Below are 26947 nucleotides of genomic sequence, written 5' to 3' on the forward strand. Positions count from 1 at the left end.
TTCATGTGTAAGTCAAAATTAATGCTGCATGACTAGTGTATTTTTTAAAAAGATTGAGTAAAAGAGAAAGAACCACATAATCTTTGATTCAATTGTTTGCCCTTGCTGTTGTGATCTAGTGCCTTTGTATAAGAGAGTGCTAACTTCTGAGACTGGACAAGTAATGTTTTGGGTGATGAATATCTTAGTTTACTAGCTCTTGATTAAAATTTAACTTAGAAAAAATTTCTTACTCTATTGTAAGGTCTTTGACCCTCCATAATTTCAAGCCTAGTCTTAAAAACACTAGTATCTTCCATTCACTGCACACCTTAAGAGAAAAGTGTTTTGACCTTTGCAACTGGTGATTCTAGGCTTCAAAGTCTAAAATATATTTAAGGATTTCAAGCAGTGAATGTATAACTATACAGTTTCTTCTAATGTCACATGATATTGTTTTATTTCTGTTTTGAGAAGAAACCTGAACCTTAACAAGGCATTCATTCAAAATGAACAAAAACAATCTTTTGAAAACTCCTACATTGATTTGTGACAGAATAGATTTTTAAAAATCCAATTATGAAGCCCATAAAAATATGTATCAAACATATGGTACCCAGAGCTTCAATAATGTCAAAGCTAACAGTATTTTAGAAGGATTATAATTATATAGAATCTGATCAAATGAATAAAATTAAGAAAAACTTTATAGGTTGAAGTAGGACATCCGTTATGAATATACTTCAGTGGATTATTTAGAATGAGTATGTTCTTTGATTTACTTTCCTGTAGAACTTCTGATATTTTTGTCCAAAACAGCTTTAATACAATAGCCATTTGCTATATTGGGCTATTTAAAGTTTAAGATTGGAATTATCAGACATCTCTGTGTCCAGTTTCCTTGGCATTGACATTGACTTGTATGATTTGTCTAGTTGACTGTAGTTGATACTGGCCTCAAATATACAGGATGGCTCATATATGAATGCATGACCAGTGCACTCAGCGCTTTTTGACATGAGATTTTGTTTTGATTTTTACCTTTTGGTCCTATCCCACTGTTTCTGGTTAGTGGTCACTCATAATCTGGTCACTGTTACCCCTGTGCCAAACTCTAGGTGTAACTGACTTCATACACATCCCGTTCTTCATTAAGAGTAGATAGATTTTCTCAATCCAACCAACCAGAGTCCTATATTTTCTTGATAGGACCTTTTTATTATGTTAGGAAACTGAGTATCGTCTGGTTTCAGAGATATCTTAGCAGTTTTTTGATATCAGTATTGCTAAAAATTCTGTATTCTCTGCCGGAGTCCGCAGAGACATTTTGTTGTTTTAATTCATAGTTACTGCTGTTTACTATTGTTATCTCCTACCCTTGCCCTGACATTACATTTTGTTTCTCTCTCTCCATCAGTCTCTGTATAGGGCTCGCTACTGCTAATCCACCAGCCGAAGACCTGACCCATATCTCATTTCCTTTTTGAGCTTTAGCTAATAGGTCTGGCATAGTGTTTTAAGTATTCCTCTCAAGCTAGACTTCTCTCCCATTTGATCTAAACATCTGGGACAGTCTTTCCCAGCCTAGTGTTGGTGGAAGGGAACTGGAGGCAGACTGGAGCAGAGGACGTTGTGGCAGAAGGACAAAACAACTTACTACTGAGGTACTACATAAGTACTGAGGTACTATGTATAGTACCATGCACTACATGGTACTACTTATGTACCATGGACTTTCATTTTTTTTTAGAGCTTCTACTAATTTTGGGGGAGATAATGTTTAATGTAGTAATGTACTCTAAGAACACTTGAACTATGAACATGAATTCATTCCTGGTTTTACACTACCTACTAATTGAGTGCCCTTGGGCAGTTAACATCTCTGAACCTTCTGTCCATCCTAAGATGAAAGTGTTAGGATCTTAAATGATGTGTGTTATGGACTTTAAGTACATCTTGTTTATTTAATACTAGCTGCTGCTGTCATTATCTGAGAATTGGCTTTAGGTTTTTATTGCACTATCAGAAAAAAGAAAAGAGTGCTGATTTCAGTAAAAGATTAGTTTTGTAACATGTATATTACTGGTTCTGCATTCCCCCCCTCCCCCGCCAAGCACCCTGATTTACCCTTGGAGTGTGCTTAAGGAAAGGTCAAAACTCTTAAGAATCTGGTTACTCATATTTTTATTATTACTTTTTTTAATTTACTTTTCTTCCCCCCAGCTGTGCTGGGTCTTTGTTGCTACAACCAGGCTTTCTCTAGTTGGAGCGAGCGGGGGCTGCTCTTCGTTGCGGCGCATGGGCTTCTAATTGCAGTGGCTGCACTTGTGGAGCGTGGGCTCTAACCGTATGGACTTCAGTAGTTGCGGCACGTGGGCTCAGTAGTTGCAGCTCGTGGGCTTTGTTGCTCCACATCATGTGGGATCTTCCCCGATCAGGGATTGAACCTGTGTCCCCTGCACTGGCAGGTTTATTTTTAACCACTAGACCACCAGAGAAGGCCAGGTACTCATATTCTTATAGAATGTATTATTTTAAACATGGGAGTTTTGTCAGCGGATGGTAGTGAGGGTTGCACAACAATGAATGTACTTAAAGGTGCAGAACTCTGTACACGTAAAATGGTAATTTTCATGTTATGTACATTTTACCACAATAAAAAAGCATAGAAATGGATAATAGAGGAGGTGGTGGTGGTTTAGTTGCTAAGTCATGTCTGACTCTTTGGTGACTCCGTAGACAGTAGCCCGTCAGGGTCCTCTGTCCATGGAATTTCCCAGCTAAGAATACTGGAGTGGGCTGCCATTTCCTTCTCCTGTGAGGGAGGGACAGTTATTAGGTTTGTCTCTTTCCTTTCAAGTTACCAGAGCCGAGGAGGGGAACATTTCTTTAAGACTTTTTGCCAAGAATCTCAGTTCTTTTATCTTAAAGTCTGTTTTATCTGATACTTACACAGCGACTCCAGCTTTCTTATGGTTAGTTGTAAGCTGTATATCATTTCCCATCCTTCCACTTTTAACCTGTTTTTGTTTTTGAATCTTAAGTGTGTCTTTTGTAGACAGGATATAAGTTTTTTATTCACTTTGATAACCTCTGCTTTTTGATTGGCGTATGTAATCCATTTTGTTTTACAATTGTTAAAAAAAATTTTTAATTGAGGTACAGTTCATGTATAATATTATATAAGTTTCAAGAGTACAGCATAGTGATTTACAATTTTTAAAGGCCATATTCCACTTATAGTTATTAAAAAACACTGGCTGCATTCCCTGTGTTGTACGACGTACCCTTGTAGCTTATTTACTTTATGCACAGTAGCTTGTACCTCTTAATCCCCTGTCCCTATTTTGCCCTTCCCTTCTTTTCTCTTCCCACTGGTAACTGCTACTTTGTTCTCTGTGAGTCTGTTCATTAGTTTTATTTTTTAGATTGTACATATAAATGGTGTCATACAGTATTTGTCTTTGTGTGTCTGACTGACTTGATACCTTCCAAGTCCATTGTTATCGAAAATGGCAAACTTTGATTATTTTTAAATTTTATTCCATTGTAATAAACACTTAACATACATACATATATATTAAAAACCACATCTTCTTTATACATTCATCTATTGATGGACACTTCCGTAATTGCTTCCATAATATGGGAATTGAAAATAATGCTGCTGTGAACATTGGAGGGCTTCCCAGGTGGCTCAGGGTAAAGAATACACCTACCAATGCAAGAGACTCAAGAAATGCAGGTTTGTTCCCTGGGTCGGGAAGATCCCCAGAGTAGGAAATGGCAGCCCACTGCAGTATTCTTGCCTGCTAAATTCCATGAACAGAGGAGCCTGGCAGGCTACAGTCCATGGGGTCTCAATGAATCAGATACAATTGAGCCCACTCACCCACATGAACATTGGGGTAATTTTCAAATTAGTGTTTTCTTTTTTATCTGATGTTTACCCAGGAGTGGAATTGCTGGGTCTTATGGTAGTTCTATTTTTAGTTTTTTGAGAAACCTCCATATTGTTTTCCACAGCGGCTGTACCAATTTATATCCTCACCAACAGTGTACAAGGGTTCCCTTTTCTTCACATCCTTCCCAACGTTTGTTATTCGTGGTCTTTTTGACAATAGCCACTCTAACAGGTGTGAGTGATATCGTGGTTTTAGTTTGTGTTACTCTGATAATTAACAGTGTTGGGCATCTTTTCCTGTGCCTATTGGCCTGTGTGTGTGTCCTTGGGAAAATGTCTGGTCAGTTTTTCTCATTTTTTAATCAGCTTGTTTGCTTTTTTGCTGTCAAGTTGTGTGAGCTTTTTATGTGTTTTTCAGATTAACCCCTTATTGGTCATTTCATTTGCAAATATTTTCTCCCTTAATCCATTTATTTTAAAAAAAAAACAAACCATTTTTTATTTGGTTGTGCCAGGTGTTAGTTGCAGTAAGCGGGACCTTCTATCTTCCTTGCGGTACAGGCGTACTTTTAGTTTAGCAACTCTTAGTTGTTGCATATGGGATCTAGTTCCCTCACAAGGGATCAAACCTGGGCTCCTGCCTTAGGAGTGTTGAGTCTTAGCCACTAGACCAGTAGGGAAGTCCCTCCATTTATTTTTAATGAAATTACCAGTATGATGGGTTTATTTCTGCCATTTTGATACTTGCTTTCTATATGTCTCATGTTTTTCTCTGTTCCTCCTTTAGTGCTTTCTGTGTTAGATATTTTCTGTTGTACTGTTTAAATGCCTGAGATTCTTTTTACTTCTTAAAAATCATTGTTAGCGTTTGATATTGAAATTACAGTATGCCTCAGCTTTTCACAATGTATTTCAGATTAATACCAACGTAATTCCAATGAAATAGGAACCTTGGTCCAATACACTTTCTCCTTCCCTTGTGCTATTATTGTCATATATGTTACATTTGTATGTGTTAGATTAGTACAATTTTATAATTGTTTTAGGCAATTGTTTTTTTAATCAGCTAAGAGAAGAGAAAAATTTAATTTTTACTGTCTTACATGTTTACATATGTAGTTGCCTTTATTTGTTGTTGTTTGGTCGCTAAGTCATGTCCAGCTCTTTGTGACCCCATGGACTGCAGCACGACAGACTTCCCTGTCCTTCACCATCTCCTGGAGTTTGCTCAAATTCACGTCCATTGAGTCAGTGATACTATCTAATAACCATCTCATCCTCTGCAGCCCTCTCCTTTTGCCTTTGATCTTTCCCAGCACCAGGGTCTTTTCCAGTGAGTTGGCTCTTTGCCTCAGGTAGCCAGAGTATTAGAGCTTTAGCTTGAGCATCCTTCCAGTGAAGATTCAGGATTGATTTCCTTTAGGATTGACTGGTTTGATCTCCTTGCTGTCCAGGGGACTCTCAAGAGTCTTCTCCAACACCACAGTTCAAAAGCATCAATTCTTCGGGGCTCAGTTTTCTTTATGGTCCAACTCTCACATCTGTACATGACTACTGGAAAAACCATAGCTTTGACCATATGGACCTTTGTTGGAAAAGTGATGTCTCTGCTTTTTACTATGCTGTCTAGGTTTGTCATAGGTTTCCTCCCAAGGAGCAAGTGTCCTTTAATTTTTTGGCTGCAGTTAGCATCCACAGTGATTTTGGAGCCCAAGAAAATAAAGTCTGTTACTGCTTCCACATTTTCTTCTTCTATTTGCCATTAAGTGATAGGACCAGATGCCATGATCTTTGTTTTTTGAATGTTGAGTTTTAACCCAGCTTTTTCACTCTCCTCTTTCATCTTCATCAAGAGGATCTTTAGTTCCCCTTCGCTTTCTGCCATTAGGGTGGTGTCATCTGCATATGTGAGGTTATTGGTACTTCTCCTGGCAATCTTGATTCCAACTTGTGATTCATCCAGCCTGGCATTTCACATGACGTACTCTGCATATAAGTTAACAAGATGACAATATACAGCCTTGATGTACTCCTTTCCCAATTTTGAATCAGTCTGTTGTTCCGTGTAAGGTTCTAACTGTTGCTTCTTGTCCTGCATACAGATTTATCAGGAGACAGGTGGTCTGTTATTCTCATCTCTTTAAGAATTTTCCACAGTTTGTTGTGATGACTTTAGCGTAGTCAGTGAAATAAATGTTTTTCTGAAATTCCCTTGTTTTCTCTATGATCCAACAAATGTTGGTGGTTTGATCTCTGGTTCCTCTCTGCCTTTTCTAAATCCATCTTGTACATCTGGAAATTCTCGATTCATGTATTGCTGAAGCCTAGCTTGAAAGATTTTGAGCATAACCTTACTTGCATGCTAAATGAGCGCAACCATACTGTAGTTTGAACATTCTTTGGCATTGCCCTTCTTTGATATTGAAGGGCATATGAAAACTAACCTTTTCCAGCCCTGTGGCCACTGCTGAATTTTCCAAATTGGCTGACATTGAGTACAACACTTTAACAGCATCATGTTTTGGAATTTTAACTAACTCAGCTAGAATTCCATCACCTTCTCTAGCTTTGTTTGTAATAATGCGTCCTAAGGCCCACTTGACTTCACACTCCAGGATGTCTGGCTCTACTTGAGTGATGACACCATCTTGGTTTATCTGGGTCTTTGAGACCTTTTTTGTATAGTTCTTCTGTGTATTCTTCCCAGGGATTGAACCTGGGTTTCCTGCATTGCAGGCAGATTCTTTACTGTCTGTGCCACCGGGGAAGCCCAGGTGCCTTTCCTGCTGCTCTTTATTTCTTCATGTAGATCCTAGTTGCCAGGTGATATCATTTCTTTTCTGCCTGGAAGGCTTTCTTTAGTATTTCTTGTAAGGTAGATATGCTTATTATGAATTCTTAGTCTTTGTTCATCTGGGAATGTCTTATTTAATTTTTATATTTGAAGGATAGTTTTGCTGGACGTATTAGTTTTCCATTCCTGCATTAAAAATTATCATAAATTTACTACCTTAAAATACCACCTTACTAGTTTCTGTAAATCAGAGGTCTGGGCATGGCTTAGGTAGGCCCTTTGTTCAGGTTTTAGAAGGCCTATAATCAAGGGTTGGCCAAGGTTTAGGTCTCATCTGAGGCTTGGGATTCTTTCCAGGCTCACAGTTGTTGACAGAATTCATTTTCTTGCAGGTTATAGAATTTATAGTAGCCTTCCTCTTCAAGCCTAATCAGACTGTTTCTTTGATCTAAGAGGGACTAAAGCCCTCTTTTAAGGGATTCACCTGATTTCAGTCAAACCCACCCCCAAAAAAATCTCCCTTTTGATGAACTCAAAGTCACAATGATTAGGGAATTTAATTCCATCCACAAAATTTCTTCTCCTTTGTCATAAAATGTAATTTAATCATCGAACTGACAGCCATAGGACTCACTCACACTTAAGAGGAGGTGTGTATACCAGGGAGTGGAAATTTTGGGGGCCATGTCAGAATTCTTTCCACCACACTAAGTACAGAATTATTTGTTGCGTGTTTGCTTCCAGCATTCTGAATGTTCCACTGCTTCCTGGTCCTCCTTGTTTCAGGGGAAAAGTCAGCTGTTAATCTTTATTAGGGGAGGTTGGGGGGATATGATGAGTCATTTTTCTTTTGTTACTTTCAAAATTTTCTGCTTGTTTTTGTCTTTCAACATTTTATTTATTTAGGACTATGCTGGGTCTTCGTTGCTGCACTCAGGCTTTTTCTAGTTGCAGAGAGTTGGGGGCTACTCTCTGGTTGTGGTTCTCAGGCTTCTCATTGCGGTGGCTTTTCTTTTTTTTTTTTTTTTTTTTAATTTTATTTTATTAGTTGGAGGCCAATTACTTCACAACATTTCAGTGGGTTTTGTCATACATTGACACGAATCAGCCATTGAGTTACACGTATTCCCCATCCCGATCCCCCCTCCCACCTCCCTCTCCACCCGACTCCTCTGGGTCCTCCCAGTGCACCAGGCCCGAGCACTCGTCTCCTGCATCCCACCTGGGCTAGTGATCTGATTCACCATAGATAATATACATGCTGTTCTTTTGAAACATCCCACCCTCACCTTCTCCCACGGAGTTCAAAAGTCTGTTCTGTACTTCTGTGTTTCTTTTTCTGTTTTGCATATAGGGTTATCGTTACCATCTTTCTAAATTCCGTATATATGTGTTAGTATGCGGTGGCTTTTCTTGTTGTAGCGCATGTTGCTCCTCCGAGGCTTGTGGGAATCTTCCTGAACCAGGGTTCGAACCCATGGCCCCTGCATTGGCAGGCGGATTAACCACTAGACCACTAGGCAGTCTTGTCTTTCAGCATTTTGACCAGTACTTCTGTAAGGTCTCTTGTTTCTGCTACTTGGAATTCATTGAGCTCCTTGGATGTCAGATTAAAGATTTTAGTCCAGTTTGGGGAGTCACCAGCCATTATTTATTCTTTCTTTGTCTTTTTGTGAGATTCCTATTTCACCTGTGTTGGTATGCTTGATGGAGTCTCACAATAGAAAATCTGGTAGATCTGTCTTCAAATTTGTTATTCTTTGTCTGCCAGCTCAGATCTGCTGTTGAGCCCCTTCAGTGAATTTTTCATTTCAGTTATTGTACTTTTCAGTTCCAGAATTCCAATTTGATTCTTCTTTGTAATCTCTTTTTGTTGAGTTCTCTATTTCATTGAGTCATTGTCATCATATTTCAAATTCTGTAAGTATGGTTTTCCTTCGGTTCTTTAAACGTGTTTGTGATAGCTGCTTTGAAATCCTTGTCGGCCTAGCCCAACAACTGAATTCCCTCAGAGACAGCTTCTATTGACTGTTTTTAACCCCATGTGAGTTATACTTTCTTTGCATGTGTTTCTGTGCATGTTTTATCATTTTTTGTTAAACCAAGCATTTCAGATAATGTATTTTTAAGACTATTGAGTTAGATCACCTCTTATCTTTCTTCCCAGGGGAGCTTTGTTGCAGTATCTATTTTTTTTTTTTTTAAGGACTTGCCTGCGCTAAGTCTGTAGTCTTTGCTGTCATTGATATTTTTCTTGTGTGTGCATTTTTTTTTTTTAAGCCTGGCTTCCTAGGGGGTCACCCTTGGATCAGGACAGCTTTAGTGGTCAGCCAGTGACTGGTCAGAGGTTCTGCATAAACACTCTGAGCTAGTAAGGCTTTTGCCCTTTGTTAGTGAATTTGTATGTAGGTTGGGTTGGGGAATGAATTGAACGTTTGTTTAGGCAAGTAACAGGTTTGTTTCAGCTTTCGCTTTGTGCCAAGTCTTCTCATGTCCATATCTCTCCTATATCTCTGAAAGATTTCATATTGGGTCACAGATACATAGATAACTGTGGATCCTCACCATGTTTTTCTGAGCCTGCATACAGCTTTCTGCAAGCAAACAGCCTTTCAGACCTCCAGGGATAAGAGAACTATCAAGGCCTGTTGTTACTGTGCCATTCGCAGGATGTTTCTCCTAAATTTCTGGCAAGTCTGCTGATTTGTTTCTTGCCCCAGTCAGTGTTAGAACCTTGGGCTACTGCAGTATTGTTCTTCACCAGAGTCACTGTTGTCCGCAACATCACTCCTGAATGTGGAACTTTTCTGCTTTCTACATTCTGCTTTTAGTCAGTCATCTTCCTACAGCAGCAGTGCTGCTGGCTTGCACACCTTGCCTCACGCCAGTAGAACTACCATTATGGAGCTGGTGGCCTAAAACACCACAGATTTTCAGTGTTCTTACTTCACATTCAGTAGTTTTTCTTCAGTAAATGCTTTTTGATTTGTTACATGTCTTCAGCCAATTTCCAGAGTTCTGATAGGCATGTTTGTTTGTTTGTTTGTTTGTTTTCCTGAGAGGGTTAGTTTGACATGTTTGTCTAGTTTTATATTTGATTTTGGGGGTAAATGGTTTACCAAGCTCATCGCCCTACCATTTCAGCAGTTCCACCCTTACCTTTTTACATTTTTTGGCTGAAAAATAAAAAGCACAACCTGAAAGTTGAGAATCCTGCTGAAGACATAAGCCTGGGAGGCAAACCCGGATGGCTCTGAGGGACTGTTCTAAAGCAACGAGGGAAATACATGGGAGCTTCTGCAGCAAATACCAGGTGCTTGGGACATGAGAAGATTGCTGTTAACTAAAGAAAAACAGACGTCAAATTAATGAATTTAGTGCTTTCTATGATGGGAAGTTGCAAGAGTCTGGGCTTAATGAAATCATGTCTTTGATATGCACCTTAACTGTCTAGGACCAGTATCCTATTCTGTCCTGAACACCCTCAGGGTGCACAGTGGGGAGGGGGCAGCTTCAGTGACTAATGGCTTGAAGGACTCAGTGTCCTTTGTTTCTGATATGGCAGGAGACATTTTTAGTCCCCACTCATTATTACAGGTTTTTCCCCTTTAGTTTGGCATTTTAATTTTTATTTTTTATTGTAATATAGTTGATTTACAGTTTGTATTAGTTCACATTATGTTTCAATGTTAATCTATGGGTGCTCAGAAGCACATTTTGTTGTTGTTCAGTCACTCAGTCGTGTCTGACTCTTTGCGACCCCAGGGACTGCAGCACGACAGGCTTCCCTGTCCACCAGCTCCTGGAGCTTGCTCAAACTCATGTCCAGTGAGTTGGTGATGCCATCCAACCGTCTCATCCTCTGTTGTCCCCTTATCCTCCTGCCATCAATCTTTCCCAGTATCAGGGTCTTGTCTTTTCTTTTTTGAATTTATTTATTTTTTAATTGAAGGATAATTGCTTTACAGAATTTTGTTCTTTTCTGTCAAACCTCAGCATGAATCAGCCATAGGTATATGTATATCCCCTCCCTTTTGAACCTCCCTCCTGTCTCCCTCCCCATCCCACCCCTCTAGGTTGATACAGATCCCCTGATTGAGTTTCCTGAGCCATACACCAAATTCTCATTGTCTATCTGTTTTACATATGATAATGTAAGTTTCCATATTACTCTCTCCATACATCTCACCCTCTCCTCCCCTCTCCCCATGTCCATAAGTCTGTTCTCTATGTCTGTTTCTCCACTGCTGCCCTGCAAATAAATTCTTTGGTACCATCTTTCTAGGTGCCATACGTATGCGTTAGTATACAATATTTATCTTTCTTTTTCTGACTTACTTCACTCTGTATAATAGGCTCTAGGTTCATCCACTTCATTAGAACTGACTCAAATGTGTTCCTTTTTATGGCTGAGTAATATTCCATTGTGTATATGTACCACAATTTCTTTATCCTTTTATCTGTTGAACTATGAACTATTGTAAATAGTTCAGCATTAGGGTCTTTTCTAATGAGTCAGTTCTTTGCATCAGGTAGCCAAAATACTGGAGCTTCAGCCTCAGTATCAGTCCTTCCAGTGAATATTGAGGATTGATTTCCTTTTGGGTTGACTGGTTTGATCCCGTTACAGTCCAAGGCACTCTCAAGAGTTTTCTCTAACACCACAGTTCAAAAGCATCAATTCTTCAACGCTCAGCCTTCTTTATGGTCCAGTTCTCCCATCCATACATGACTGCGAAACATCATAGCTTTGACTAGACAGACCTTTGTTGGCAAAGTAATGTTTCTGCTTTTTAATATGCTGTCTAGGTTTATCATAGCTTTTCTTCCAAGGAGCAAGCGTTTTTTAATTTCATGGCTGCAGTCACCATCTGCAGTGATTCTGGAACCCAAGGAAATAAAGTCTGTCATGGTTTGCATTGTTTCCCCATCTGTTTCCCAGGAAGTGATGGGTTCAAATGCCGTGATCTTTGTTTTTTGCATGTTGAATTTTAAGCCAGCTTTCACTCTCCTCTTTCACCTTCATCAGGAGGCTCTTTAGTTCCTCTTCGCTTTCTGGCATAAGGGTGGTGGTATCTGCATATCAGAGGTTATTGATATTTCTCCCAGCAATCTTGATTCCAGCTTGTGCTTCTTCCAGCTCAGCATTTCATATGATATACTCTGCATAGAAGTTAAATAAGCAGGGTGACAATATAGCAATCTGTTGTTCTGTGTCCAGTTCTAACTGTTGCTTCTTGACCTGCATACAGGTTTCACAGGAGGCAGGCAAGGTGGTCTGGCATTCCCATCTCTTGAAGAACTTTCCACAGTTTGTTGTGATCCACACAACGGACTGCGAGGCTTTGGCATAGTCAGTGAAGCAGAAGTAGATGTTTTTCTGGAATTCTCTTGCTTTTTCTGTGATCCAGCAGATGTTGGCAATTTGATCTCTGGTTCCTTTGCCTTTTCTAAATCCAGCTTGAACATCTGGAAGTTCTCAGTTCACATACTGTTGAAGCCTGGCTTGGAGAATTTTGAGCATTACTTTGCTAGCATGTGAAATGAAGCACTTTTTTGCAATGCTTAAATATTTTTAAAAGCCTCTTAACCAGGTATTACTTAGCTCCTTGCACAGTACTTGGCCCTTAAACAACATGGGCTTGAACTGCATGGGTCCTCTTATTTATGGACTTTTTTCAGTAGTAAATACTACAGGACTACACAATCCGTGGTCAGTTGAATCTGTGGATGCAGAACTGCAAATATGGAGGAACCTCTATATACAGGACCAGCTATAAATTATACTTGGATTTTCAACTCTCAGGAGGGTCAGTGTCCGTAACCTCCAGCATCGTTCAAGGGTCAGTCATGTATTAGAATGACATATCTGCAAATGAGCATGTACCACTGTTCTTTTTCTTTTTTTTGGTATGGATACTTCCAATGAGCCTGCCATGCAAACTTAATACATTCATCTTTGTATGTTTTTATGTCTGTTTCGTTTCTACCCTGATTACTTTAGTGTGGGTTTCCACCCTTTCATCTAAACAGTAATAAGTCTACAATGAATTATAGTTGATAAAGGTTTTAAGTCTTGGAAGACTACTTTGCTCTCTTCTATCCAACCCCCCAGTTTTATGCTGTAAATATCTCTTAAGGAGGATTTTTTTTTTCAGATCTCTGTAATCCATATGTGCCTGGTAATGCATAACTAGGAGTTTAGAATACACTTACTGAAAAGGGCTTCTTTTATTTGTATTTGTTATGTTTACTTTTGGCCATGCTAGGTCTTCATGGTTGTGCAGGTTTCCTCTAGTTGCAGTGAGCAGGGGCTTTGTTTTGGTGCATGGGCTCCTCATTGCTGTGGCTTCTCTTACTGTGGAGCATGGGCTCCAGGGTGCCCAGGCTTCAGTAGTTGTGGTGCAAGGACTTACTTGCCTTGTGGCACGTGCAATCTTCCTGGATAAGGGATCAAACCCTTATCCCTTGCATTGCCAGGTGGATTCTCAACCACCAGAAGACCAGGGAAGTCCAGAGCTTCTTAACTAGTATTCTTTCACTGATTTCTACATTGTGGTTTTATTTTTGGTGACTTTGTATCCTATTTCCATTGTTCTCATAGTGTCAGTTCCAAATCCTTGAGGATGTAAAATATTGCCCTTATCTGTCCTGACTAAACCAGAAGCACTAGGGATCATACAGATTCCTAAGCACCCAGTATTCTGTTTCACCTTTAGTAAGTCTAGGGCAGTGCTTCTTGACCATGGTTGTAACTTAGAATCCCCTAAAAATACTGATGTTTGGAGTTCAACCCATACTAATTTGAATGAGATTCTCTAGATGAGGACACTTAAGAGTATGGGGATGGGAGTGTGTTTAAAACCTCTTGAAGTGATTCTTACAATTAGGCAAGTTGGAAAGAGATGGAAAATAGTTTTGCACTTTAAAAATTGTTCAGAATAGGTCCTGTGCTATTAATAGGCAGTTTTCTTTCAGCAGAAACTTGTAGGATTATGTAAGTGTTCAAGAACTATTAAGAACAAATTTTCCTTTACAGTAGAATTATTACTGCACAGTTTCATTAAAGGTTGCTCATTGAAGATCTTGCTTGAGCTCACAAATAAATCTTGTCATTCACAAATGAAGAATATGGACAAAGTAGAAGACATACATAAAATTACTTGGTTTATACATTAAACTAGTCTCGATAATGTCTTCTCTTACTGTTTCAGAAGTTATACCATAAAGGATACTTCTTCTAAAATAACAGGAAATTGTATCACTGGAAGGCCACGTCCTTATTTAAAAAAAAGAAACTAAACACAATACCTTGGCTTAATGACAATCTACATTTCAAAGGTTCTCCAGACTAAAAGCTTATTCTTTGCTTAAATGACTTCTCCCAAGCCATATTTAGAGTTCATCTAGGTTATAAACCATATCTCCAGTTATTCATGCTGTTCCAGATTGGGTAAAACAAGTATCAAAAGTACTGAAGGACGAGGTAATAGCTTAAGCACTTCTCAGCTTATCCTTTATCTCTAGATGTAGATATTTGAAGAAATACAGCCTTTTAATGAGAACTGAAGTGAGGCATCCATTTACATCTCTTAGGATTGGTTGAATAGAGTATGGCCTATTGAGTATACTTTTGATGTCGTTGCCAGTCTCTTTTTTCAGATGTACACATGACACTATCTGAAGAAATGCTAGAAACACCTAGTAAACATTTTTCGAATATCTATTGTTAAGCTGTATTCAGGTGACCACATTTTGAGGCTTGGTTTTCTGCTTGGCTATCAGTGATAATCGGGTTACATATCAGGTATCTGTGAGCTGCTGACTTTGATAGGTCAGCCTGTGTAAGTGTGTAAGACCTAGCTTTTTGGAGACCAGTAATGTGGCCATTTCCTCTGAACGTGAAGGGAGCACTTGTTTTAGAGCTCTGTACCATGGTTTTGAAATCTGTTCTGTAGTGTATAATGTCCATTTGAATTCCTGATGGTTTTACCTTATGTGGTTAGTAATACCTTGTGGGAAATGACTAGTAGTTTCTCTTTTATATAAATAGCAGTTTAAGAGTATCAGGTGTATAGGCATCTCTCATAACATTTTATCCCTTTGGAGTTTTGTTTTTTGGTATGTTATTAGGAAAAGTAAAGAGCAACAGAATAATTTTGAACAGGGTTGTGTGTGTTAGTATGTGTTAGTCACCCAGTCATGTCTGACTCTGTGACTCCATGGACTGTAGCCTGCCAGGCTCCTCTGTCTGTGGGATTCTCCAGACAAGAATACTGGAGTGGTAGTCATTCCCTTCTCCAGGGGATCTTCCTGACTGAGGGATTGAACCCAGGTCTCCTGCATTGCAGGTGGATTCTTTACCTTCTGAGCCACCAGGGAAGCCCTGAATAGGGTTACTCTTGTTCTTTTCTAGTTTTCCGAATGTCCCAGGTTTCTTACATAATGACTAGTCCATCACCTTTTCATAAGCTACACAGAAGCTTGAGAATTGCCCTGAATTTTGCATAGGATAAGTAACAAATATCTATGGCTTCATTCTAGCCAAGTAGACTATAAATCTTAATTTTTTTGAATGAACAAATTGCAAACATGTGCTTACACATCTGTGTGTTCACACTCTATCTGGCAGAATGGGGTTTTCCTGCAGTAAGCCACTCTCTGTCCTAATGGTTAAAGTCAGGCAGATAACTTCCCCTAAAAGTGAATTCTCTTAAGAATTCATTCTGTGCTTTGCCAATTCCATAGGTTTTAAATCTAGCTGGGTAAATTCCAAATGGCACTAAATTTTATTATGAAAGGTAAGTGCAAGGAAAAAAAAAAAAACTCAATATAAGAGGAAAAGAAGTAACTTTACATGAGAGAGATCTAACTGACCTCACCTTCACCAAATGAGCGAACAGCAGGACAAGCTGACATCGTGTTCTTTCTGATGTGGGGTACTGAGAAGGCTTCAGTATTCCTGCCAATAGGAACATTCCTGACAAAGATGAACGACATGGAACTGGTCATGAGGAAAAGGACAAACTCAGGGATATAATATCTCTCAAATATCTGGCCTGCACTCTTTGAAATTGTCACTGTCTTAAATGGCGAAGGGGCAGGAGGATTGCTCTAGATTGAAGAAGACTTAAAGAGATAACAAGGCATATATAGTATAAATAAGCTACAGGGATATATTGTATAGCACAAGGAATATAGCCAGTATTTTATAATGACTTTAAATGGGGTATAATATCTAAAAAATCCTGAATCACTATGTTGTACATAGTTATAATTAAAACTGTGTTATAGTTAGGGCTTTCCGGGTGGCTCAGTGGTAAAGAATCCACCTGCAGTGCAGGAGACACAGGAGATGTAGGTTCGATCCCTGGGTTGGGAAGATCCCCTGGAGAAGGAAATGGCAACCCTGTTTAGTATTCTTGCCTGGGGAATCCCATGGACAGAGCAGCCTGGTGTGCTATATTCCCTGGGGTTGCGAATGAGTTGGACACGACTTAGTGATTGAGCACACACACATAGTTACAGTTAAAACACAGTTAAAACTGTGTTACAGTTTTCCCCAAAAATATTGTTAAATAGTGGTGACATTTAACTAGGATTTGGCTTATAATGATTAACAGAAGCATATTTTGAATGTAGAATAAAATAGTTTTTATAGACTTTATAGATTCCAAGCAGCCAATTTAACTTTTTGGGGGGCAAATGATTATAATTCTCTGCTTTTTAAATGTTAGTTTGGGCCACAACCCTGACATAGGTTTAAATTATTTTTAATTTGCAATTTCTTATATATATGACAATGGTTAATATAAATGTTTATAGGTACCTTTGTCTTTGCTTTTCCAGACATTCATAACTCCATGAATGGAATTGAAAAGTCTAAAATAGACCAAGGTTACTCAAACTCACTTTGAGCATTCACTAATATCACATACCTACACAAATAGCTGCCAGGTGTGGCTTAGTTTATGATTTTTGCCTAATGATTGGCTTTAGTTTTGCCTGTCTGAGGTCAGTGTTCCTCAAATGCTGTTATTTCATACAAGTGGCTGAGTTTGACACTTTCATCTGTTAGGTAAAATGACCTATAGATGGAGGAAAATAGTAGTTTCTAGTTTATGCTCAGCTTGACAAACTAGAGCAACTTTTTAAAAAATAAGATTTGAATGTAAGGATGAGAAAATACTAAATCTTGCCTTTTAAGTTTCAAAAGTTTTAGTCATCTTCACATTGTTAAGTCTGATTTACATTTAATTTCAGAATTCAGCCTTATTTCTCTCTGGATAAATCAGAAGCATTTTAAATGATATCCAAAAGAAAAACTTTAAAGAATTTTTGCTATAATTTGCCTCAGCCTGTCTCTTTCCCATACTCTTCAAGCAGATAAAACTTAAAACTAACTAGAACCATCCCTTTTTCTTTCTAAGGAATAATTGACATATTAGTTTCAGGTGTACACCATAATGATTTTATATTTGTATACATTGGAAAAGTAAGTCTAGTTAATATCTAGCATCATACATGGTTACTAAAAATGAATAAATAATGCTCTTGTGCGTAACAAGGATGAGCCAGCTTTCCATGCTGCTCTTTGGTGTGTATGTGGCTAATCTGTTGAATTTGTAGTAACTTCTCTGTTATTTTTTTTTTTTAAGATATATTCCTGTTCAGAGATGTCTGTTAACTCCTGGTGCTCACAGGGAGATACGTTAGCCAGATATTCAGGCTTTCAGTTTTATTTCCCACCATCTCCTGTGGTTTAGCATGCTCAAGAATTACTTCCTGAATACACTGTTTTCTTCTCTGCATGTAGTTCATGGTATTTTCATCATTCTCAACTGTCTTCCTGTAGTATGACTGACTCCATATATTAAAAGATACTGACCAAATCAGTTATCAGGTCCTTTATGCTTTTAAAAAAAATTACACAAATGGTATCATACAGATGCTGTTCTGAAACTTCCTATACTTAACACATCTCAGGGAAGCTTCCTGATCAGTCTTTGGCTGAGTTACATTTTGTAAAAGCATATAATATTTCATTTTATATTAGTAGCAGTTTAATAAGATTTTCAGTTTCTGGGATTTTTTTTTTTTTTTTGCTATTATATAAATGATGTTCAAGTGAATTTCTATGTACTGATACCTTTTTGCATATGTGGAAATATTCATAGGATAATTCTTGGTTGAATTGTTGGCTCAAAAGATAATATGCATTTAAAAGAGTGACGGATGTCACCAAAACGCCCTTCTTTAAGGTTGTTTTCACTATTAGCAGTAAGTTTTTTAGATGCCTATCTATCTTCACCGTCACTGGATATTAAAATTGAATACCTGCCTGTCTGATAAGTGAAAATGGGATCTTACTGTTTTGTCTGTCATTTCTTGTGTGAGTGAAGCTGAACGTTATTGACATAGTTTCTCTGTCTGTCAATTTACTCATCTTTATCTTTTACTAATTTTTAAGTTCTTTACATTTTAATGAAATTATCTCTGTTTTATATTGCAGATATTTGTCTACAGTTTGTGGTCTTTCAACTTTGATTTTGTTGATAATGTACAGTATTTTTATACTATTTGCTTATAATCAAATATAAGCTTCATAAGGGCCAAGACTGCATCTTACTCATCATTATATTCCCCATCTTATCTAGCACTATGCCCTTTTGTAGATGTTCTTAAACTGTAATGATAGTTGAATCCTTCCAAAACTGTAGGAGAAAAACATTACTCTTACTCTTTTCTCTTTAGAAAACCAAAATACAATATTTTATAAGGGTTAAATAAGTTGAAAGTTTTACCAATCATGAGTGTTTGTAATTAAAAGTGATAGTTCAGTGACTTAAACAAAAAAACCTCAGCATCTTTTATTTGTATGCTGATCAATTTGAATTGAAAGTCCTTGTGATGATCAAGGAGAAGTTAACAGGCACACTCTAAATGTAGTAGGCAAATAATAAAATTACTTGATATGACTTTATCAAAACTCTAAAGCAGTCTTCATATAAAGAAAAATAGCCAGCTGAGAAAACTATGACATTTTCTTAAACTAACCATGATCCTTTTTTAATATATAATCTTCAGTCTATTACCTAGTCACAGAAAGGAGTGGACTTTTTCTCCTTCCTACTACCCATCTATTAAAGTGAATCAGATATAATCATGATTGTGTCAAAAGTTCAAAAGGGAAAATGGAGGTAAAATGAGCTGAATTGGCATTCTTCCCTCAACATTGTACCTGTAAGCTTGATATGTTGTTTCAGAGATTAACTTTATAGACTTCCGTACCCAGAAGTATGAAAATTCTTAGGGAACTCTTTTCACAAGCTTGATCTTAACATACTGAATAAAGAGAGCAGCTAATCCCTTTTGTAAGGTAATTTGAGAGGAGGGAATTCAAAATGTAAAATCTCACCTGCAGAAAACACTCTATTCTGTAAAGGCCTTTCTATCTTTAGACACTTACAAAGACTTAATATTTTAGTGTGGAAGGGTGAACTTGGTTAAAAAGCCAATGGGTGAAATTAGAGAGAAATAATCCAGTGCTTTCTTTCTGGGAATTACCATCTTGCTCTCCAGGGGACCTAATTTTATTCCCTGTGGGTAATGAGAATACCCCTCTTGTACAGCAAGCCAGCATCTCTAAATATAAGCTTGACTTTTAGTATAATAAGAGTCTTGTTAGGTGCAATTTTGCTCTTAGTCATTAATACAATGAACAAATGTTGTGGTTACCTGGGAAAGAAAATTCAAGTGCTTTTAAACCTCTTGTGAGATTTGGTTTCATGCTTGAAATCTATACAGTGTTATGCCCAGTAGCATCTGTAGAAGGTTCCAAGCTATAAGGTGTACAACATAGAGAAGTTAAAACACGTTGGGGAAAAATTGAAACCACTACAAAACGGGTTTAAGGTCCTGAATAAAAAGCTTTTCTTTTACTAAATGACACTTACTAGGGCATTAAGTTTAACAAGTGATTGGAATTTTCTTAAGGGGAATTTTACATGATGATGATGATGTCTCTGTTAAGAAGTCAGTCTTTCCTTCCGGTGCCACTTTTTCTTTTCAGCTTTAATAGAGTTTGCGGTTCTACAAGTGCAAAGACCGCTTAAAGAACAAAATATAATCTGAGAGTGTATAGTATTAAATAGCATTTTCAGTATATTATGGCATTAATTATGTTAGGTTATTTGCACCAACTTTTGTGACATGTGCAATTAAAATCTATTCTTGATTCTTTAAGTTTAGAATTTGACAGAAGTGGTCTTTCTTGTAAAGAACAGTCTTCCATTCTGACGTACCCTGAAGTACTGGGCATTATGTTTTCAGTTCCTAAAGTTGCCCTCAGTCTGAAAGCTCTGGACCTTATGTGTATGACTCCTGATTTCCTGTTGACAGTAAGAGCACATTGCACTCTTTCCCTGCTGTTTTTTGGCTTTTTTAAGAAGACCATTAAGAGTAATCGTCCTTTATTCTTTTCTTTTATTATGAAACTTCTAGTCATAATAACAAAATATTTTGTATTTCATTTCAAGCTAGTAAAGCTCTGTTTCCCCTATAAGCATTGTATACTAAACTGTATAGCAATCAGAGCTGGCTTCATCTCACTCCTATGACATTTTTACCACTTACTGAAAATAGAAAAAATGACCTGTATTTATGTAACTGACTTCAGGAAGAATGACATCCAAAAGCGTATGTACAAATGTGCATTTAAAAAATTGTATTCTGGTATATTTTTTTAACAGCTAAGCTTTATTAAAGGTAAAATGTCATCTTAATAACTTTTATGATTTTCTTAAGGTAACTGGGCTTGTCATTTTATCACTTTGACAATAGATTCTGCCCTACCCCCAGCTGTTTGAAATCCCTGTAACATGCTTCAGTTTAGGAGTGATTTTTTTTTATTTGTTTCAGACAAATCTGCCTATTTTCAAGCTGAAGGAATCTACCGTTAGAAGAAGATACAGTGACTTTGAATGGCTGCGAAGTGAACTAGAAAGAGAGAGCAAGGTAAGAATGATTTGTAATGTTACTTTAAAGCAAAACATTCCAAATTTTAATGTTTAAGACCTCTCAGGAAAATAATCTTGAATAAAATGAGTAAAAGCAATTTTTTTCCCCCAAATAGTTCAGTTTCATTTTATTTCCTAGGAGAAGGGGAAGTGTGTAGCTTTTCCTTAGAACTCTTCCTTCTCTTGTCTACTTCAGTGGCCCACGGAGGCCTTTGCTGACTCACACGTACATGACACGTCTTAGAACTTTCTTGCTATCGCTTCCTTCCTTTTTCTCGTCTTCCTGTTTACTTTCTCCTCCCACCCTTGCTAAGTTTCTCTTCTCAGTACATCTCCTATTGCGTTGTATTTGCAGGTTTGTTTTTTTTAACTGACTCTACATTTTTCTTATCACACATTTATATGTAACAGAAATACCATAAACCAGTACTTACCTTAATCTGTGTGATCGGTCCCATAATCGTCAGACTCACTTTTTAAGTGACGGCCGTGACCTGCCTTTAGGCTGCTACCTGCAGTTTTAAACCACTGTTACATGTCCTGGTAAGAGCTGTCTTCTCTTAGAAGAAAACTTGGTGGCTTTGGCTGCAAAATAGAGAAAACAAAGTCTCGCCCTACGTCAGAATGACATACATAGCATGGAGTCTTGCAAAGTACCCTCAGAATGATGAAAGTACACTCAAAGACTAGCTTGTGCTTCCTTCTGAAGCATACTAAGATAGAAAAAGAAGGAAATCTTTCTTAACCAGATAAATGTGGCTGGATTTATAAATGTGGCAAGAGCAACATATACAAGTCATAGCATTACATCAAAAATGGAAAAATAGTTTTACTCTAAAGAATATCCAAGTATAAAATATTTCCAAGTAAAACTGAAAGTATAAGGCCCATGTAAAGAAAACCTTAAAACTTCATTGAAAGGCAAAAAGAAGACCTTACAAACAAATACTACATTCCTGGTTTGGAATATTCACTTCTGAAGATTCATTTATAAATATTTGAAAGTTCATTCTATATATTATGTGAGTTGCAGATAGAGCTGTGAACAAGTGAAGGTCCCCCATTTTCTGGCACTTTATTAAAGGGAAGTCGGGGTGGTGGTGAAAAGGAAACCAGAAAAAAATAGTAAGATTATATAATATGTCAGATGGTAATATGCTCTAAAAAAAAATCTAAGGAAAATAGAGAGTGCTAGTCTCATATAGGATGGTCAAGGGAAGGGCTCACTTAGAGCTGGCATTTTAGCAGTAGACCCAACAGAAATAAGGCAGTATCTCCTAACTTATTTATAAATTTGTGAAATTCCAATAGAAATCTTAATGGAGTTCTTTATAAGCCTGCAGATAAGAGTTTTAGAATCAAAGAAAGTGCAAGAATAGCCAAAAATTACTTTTACCAGTGATTTAGCACCTGCAGACATCAGCATATGTTAAAGCTATGGTAATTAAAGCAGTATAGTATTGCTTTGTTGTTGTTGTTCAGTCACCAAGTCATGTCTGACTCTCTGCAGCCCCACGAACTGCAGCACGCCAGACTTCCCTGTCCTTCACTATCTCCCTAAATTTGCCCAGACTCGTGTCCATTGAGTCAGTGATGCCATCCAACCATCTCATCCTCTGTCGCTTTCTTCTCTTGCCCTGTCTTTCCCAGCATCAGGGTCTTTTCCAATGAGTTGGCTCTTCTCCAGTGAGTTGGCTCTTTGCATCAGGTAGCCAAAGTATTGGAGCTTCAGCTTTGATATCAGTCCTTCCAGTGAATATTCAGGGTTGATTTCCTTTAGAATTGACTGGTTGGATCTCCTTGCTGTCCAGGGGACTCTCAGGAGTCTTCTCCAGCACCACGATTTGAAAGCATCAATTCGTCAGCATTCAGCCTTCTTTATGGTCCAGCTCTCACATCCATACATGAGTACTGGAAAAACCATAGCTTTGACTATACAGATCTTTGTTGGCAAAGTATTGCTTTAGGGATGAGCAAATAGACTTGCAGAATGTCAGAGAATTTCGAAGCTGACCATGTGTTTATTGGAAATTTAGTTCATAACAAAAATAACTTTGTTAATTAGTATAGAAAAGAATTTATATTCAGCAAATGGGGTTGAAACGTGGTTATTTGGGAATAAAGATTTATAATTTGCTGTATATAAATTACAGATGGTTTGAAGATCTAAATGTACAAAACAAGTTAGGAAAGTTTTAAGTTACAAAGGAGAAATTTTTTATGACCATAGGGAGAAGTGTCTTTTCTCCCCCCACCTTTATTTGAGATATAATTGACAAATAGCATTGTATAAATTTAAGTTGTATAACATGATGATTTGATATATGTATATCTTATGAAATGATTACCATAGTAAGGTTAGTTAATACATCTGTCACATCACATAGAAGCCTTTTGTTTTGTTGGTGGTGGCAGTAACATTCAAACTCTGTTTCTGTTAGCAACTTTTAAGACTATAATACAATCTTGTTAACTGTAGTTACAATGCTATACATTAACGCTCCAGAAGACCCTCCTGGAGAAAGGCATGGCAGCCCACTCCAGTATTCTTGCCTGGAGAATCCCATGAATGGAGGAACCTTGTGGGCTATAGTCCATGGGGTCACAGAGTTGGACGTGACTGAAACGACTTAGCACAGCACAGCACGCAGATCTCCAGAATTTACTCATTCTTTAACTGAAAGTTTGTACCATTCGACGAATATCTCCCTATTTTCCCTACCCCCCACCCCTGAAAACCACTAATCTATTAATACTACTCTCTGTTTCTATGAGTTCAGCTCTTCTAGATTCCACACAAAAGTGGGATCATACAGTATTTGTCTTTTTCTGTCTGATTTAGGACAAGAAGTATCTTTTTTTGTTGTTTTGTATTTACCTTCCTGTTTGCTTTTTTTTCCTTCTTTTATTTATATTAGTTGGAGACTAACTACTTTACAATATTGTAGTGGTTTTTGCCATACATTGACATGAATCAGCCATGGGTGTACATGTGTTCCCCATCCTGAACCCCCCTCCCACCTCCCTCCCCATCCCATCCTTCTGGGTCTTCCCAGTGCACCAGCCCCGAGCACTTATCTCATGCATCCAACCTGGACTGGCGATCTATTTCACAATTGATAATATACATGTTTCAATGCTATTCTCTAAAATCATCCCACCCTCGCCTTCTCCCACAGAGTACAAAAGTCTGTTCTATACATCTGTGACTCTTTTTCTATCTTGCCTATAGGGTTATCGTTACCATCCTTCTAAATTCCATATATATGCGTTAGTATACTGTGTTGGTGTTTTTCTATCTGGCTTACTTCACTCTGTTTAATAGGTCCAGTTTTATCCATCTCATTAGAACAGATTCAAATGTATTATTTTTAATGGCTGAGTAATATTCCATGGTGTATATGTACCACAGCTTCCTTATCCATTCGTCTGCTGATGGGCATCTAGGTTGCTTCCATGTCCTGGCTGTTATAAACAGCGCTGCAATGAACATTGGGGTGCACGTGTGTCTTTCAGATCTGGATTCCTCATTGTGTATGCCCAGGAGTGGGATTGCTGGGTCATATGGCAGTTCTAATTCCAGTTTTTTAAGGAATCTCCACATTCTTCTCCATAATGGCTGTATTAGTTTGCATTCCCACCAACAGTGTAAGAGGGTTCCCTTTTCTCCATACCCTCTCCAGCATTTATTGCTTGTAGACTTTTGGATAGCAGCCATTCTGATTGGCATGTAATGGTACCTCATTGTGGTTTTGATTTCCATTTCTCTAATAATGAGTGATGTTGAGCATCTTTTCATGTGTTTGTTAGCCATCTGTATGTCTTCTTTGGAGAAATGTCTGTTTAGTTCTTTGGCCCATTTTTTGATTGGGTTGTTTATTTTTCTGGAATTGAGCTGCAGGAGCTGCTTGTATATTTTTGAGATTAATTCTTTGTCTGTTGCTTCATTTGCTATTATTTCCTCCCATTCTGAAGGCTGTCTTTTCACCTTGCTTATAGTTTCCTTTGTTGTGCAAAGGCTTTTAAGTTTAATTAGGTCCCATTTGTTTATTTTTGCTTTTTGCTTTTATTTCCAGTATTCTGGGAGGTTGGTCATACAGGATCTTGCTGTGGTTTATCTCAGAGAGTGTTTTACCTGTGTTCTCCTCTAGGAGTTTTATAGTTTCTGGTCTTACATTTAGATCTTTAATCCATTTTGAGTTTACCTTTGTGTATGGTGTTAGAAAGTGTTCTAGTTTCATTCTTTTACAAGTGGTTGACCAGTTTTCCCAGCACCACTTGTTAGAGAGGTGGTCTTTTCTCCATTGTATATCCTTGCCTCCTTTGTCAAAGATAAGGTGTCCATAGGTTCGTGGATTTATCTCTGGGCTTTCTATTCTGTTCCATTGATCTATATTTCTGTCTTTGTGCCAGTACCATACTGTCTTGATGACTGTGGCTTTGTAGTAGAGTCTGAAGTCAGGCAGGTTGATTCCTCCAGTTCCATTCTTCTTTCTCAAGATTGCTTTGGCTATTCGAGGTTTTTTGTATTTCCATACAAATTGTGAAATTATTTGTTGTAGTTCTGTGAAAAATACCGTTAGTAGCTTGATAGGAATTGTGTTGAATCTATAGATTGCTTTGGGTAGTATACTCATTTTCACTATATTGATTCTTCCAATCCATGAACACGATATATTTCTCCATCTATTTGTGTCCTCTTTGATTTCTTTCATCAGTGTTTTATGGTTTTCTATATATAGGTCTTTTGTTTCTTTAGGTGGATATATTCCTAAGTATTTTATTCTTTTCATTGCAATGGTGAATGGAATTGTTACCTTAATTTCTCTTTCTGTTTTCTCATTGTTAGTGTATAGGAATGCAAGGGATTTCTGTGTGTTGATTCTATAGCCTGCAACTTTACTATATTAATTGATTAGCTCTACTAATTTTCTGGTAGAGTCTTTAGGGTTTTCAATGTAGAGGATCATGGCATCTGCAAACAGTGAGAGTTTTACTTCTTCTTTTCCTGTCTGGATTCCTTTTATTTCTTTTTCTGCTCTGATTGCTATGGCCAAAACTTCCAAAACAAGAAGTGTCTTGATGGGCTTTTGACTTTGCCTAACATAGTACCTGGCCTACTGGAGTGTTTAATAAGCATTTCATAAATGTATACATCACTTTTTTTCATGACAGCTTTATTGACATAACTCAAATGCCATACAGTTCACCAGTTTTTATGTTTGTTTATTTTTGGCCCTGCATGGGCTTTCTCTAATTGTGTGAGCGGGGGCCGCTGTCTGTAGCCCTGTGTGGGCTTCTCACTGAGGTGGCTTCTTGTTGTGGAGCACAGGCGTTAGGCACACGGGCTGCAGTGTTCGCAGCTCTCAGGCTGCAGAAGGCGGGCTTAGTTGTTGTGCACAGCCTTAGTCGCTCTCCAGCATGTGAAATCTTGCCCAGCCCAGGGATCAAACCCGTGTCCCCCACACTGGCAGACAGATTCCTGTCCACTGTGCCACAAAGGAAGTCCACAACTCACCAATTTAAACTGTATTAATTCACTGGTTCTTAGTATATTCAGCATTGTGCAACCATTACTATAGTCAGTTTTAGGACATTGTAATCTCTCTCTAAGAGAAACCCCATTCCCATTCGTTATCATTACCTATTTCTCCTCACCCAACCCTCACAACCACTGATTTTCTTTCTTTATGGATTTTCTTGTTCTGGGCATTTTGTATAAATAGAAGCATAGAATATGTAGTCTTTTCTGTCTGGCTTTTTTCACTGAGTGTATTTTCAGGGTTCATCCTGTTGTACTGTTAATCACTACTTCAGTTCTTTATTCTTTTGTATGGATATATCAGTTTTTATTTACATGTTTATCATTGGCAGACATTTGAGTTTTTCCTGCTGACTCTTGTGAATAATGCTGCTGTGAACATTCATGTACAGGTTTTTGCATGGACATGTGTTTGTATCTCTTGGGTATATATCTCTTATATCTCTTGGGTATGCTCAAAATTCTCCAAGCCAGGCTTCAGCAGTATGTGAACCGTGAACTTCCACATATTCAAGCTAGATTTAGAAAAGGCAGAGGAACCAAAGATCAAATGGCCAACATCCGTTGGATCATCGAAAAAGCAGAAGAGTTCCAGAAAAACATCTACTTCTGCTTTATTGACTATGCCAAAGCCTTTGACTGTGTGGATCACAATAAACTGGAAAATTCTTCAAGAGATGGGAATACCAGACCACCTCACCTGCCTCTTG

At 37.9% G+C, this 26947-nt stretch overlaps 2 protein-coding genes across 3 annotated transcripts in view; one reads left to right on the forward strand and one right to left on the reverse strand.

Annotated features, from left to right (window-relative positions):
* The window catches only part of AFG1L (AFG1 like ATPase), a 237506-nt gene extending 216326 nt beyond the window's left edge, over positions 1–21180 (reverse strand). The window contains exon 1 of the mRNA XM_065911302.1: positions 21130–21180. The gene's annotated coding sequence lies outside the window, so the exon portion shown is untranslated. The remainder of the gene's footprint in view (positions 1–21129) is intronic.
* Positions 1–26947, forward strand: part of SNX3 (sorting nexin 3) — a 45304-nt gene that overhangs the window by 11700 nt on the left and 6657 nt on the right. For both annotated transcript variants that reach the window (XM_065911305.1, XM_065911304.1), the window contains exon 2: positions 20598–20693. In XM_065911305.1, the coding sequence (XP_065767377.1) occupies positions 20598–20693 (96 nt within the window). The remainder of the gene's footprint in view (positions 1–20597; positions 20694–26947) is intronic.

This window comes from Muntiacus reevesi, chromosome 19 (assembly GCF_963930625.1).
Source record: "Muntiacus reevesi chromosome 19, mMunRee1.1, whole genome shotgun sequence".
Taxonomy (NCBI): Eukaryota; Metazoa; Chordata; class Mammalia; order Artiodactyla; family Cervidae; genus Muntiacus; species Muntiacus reevesi.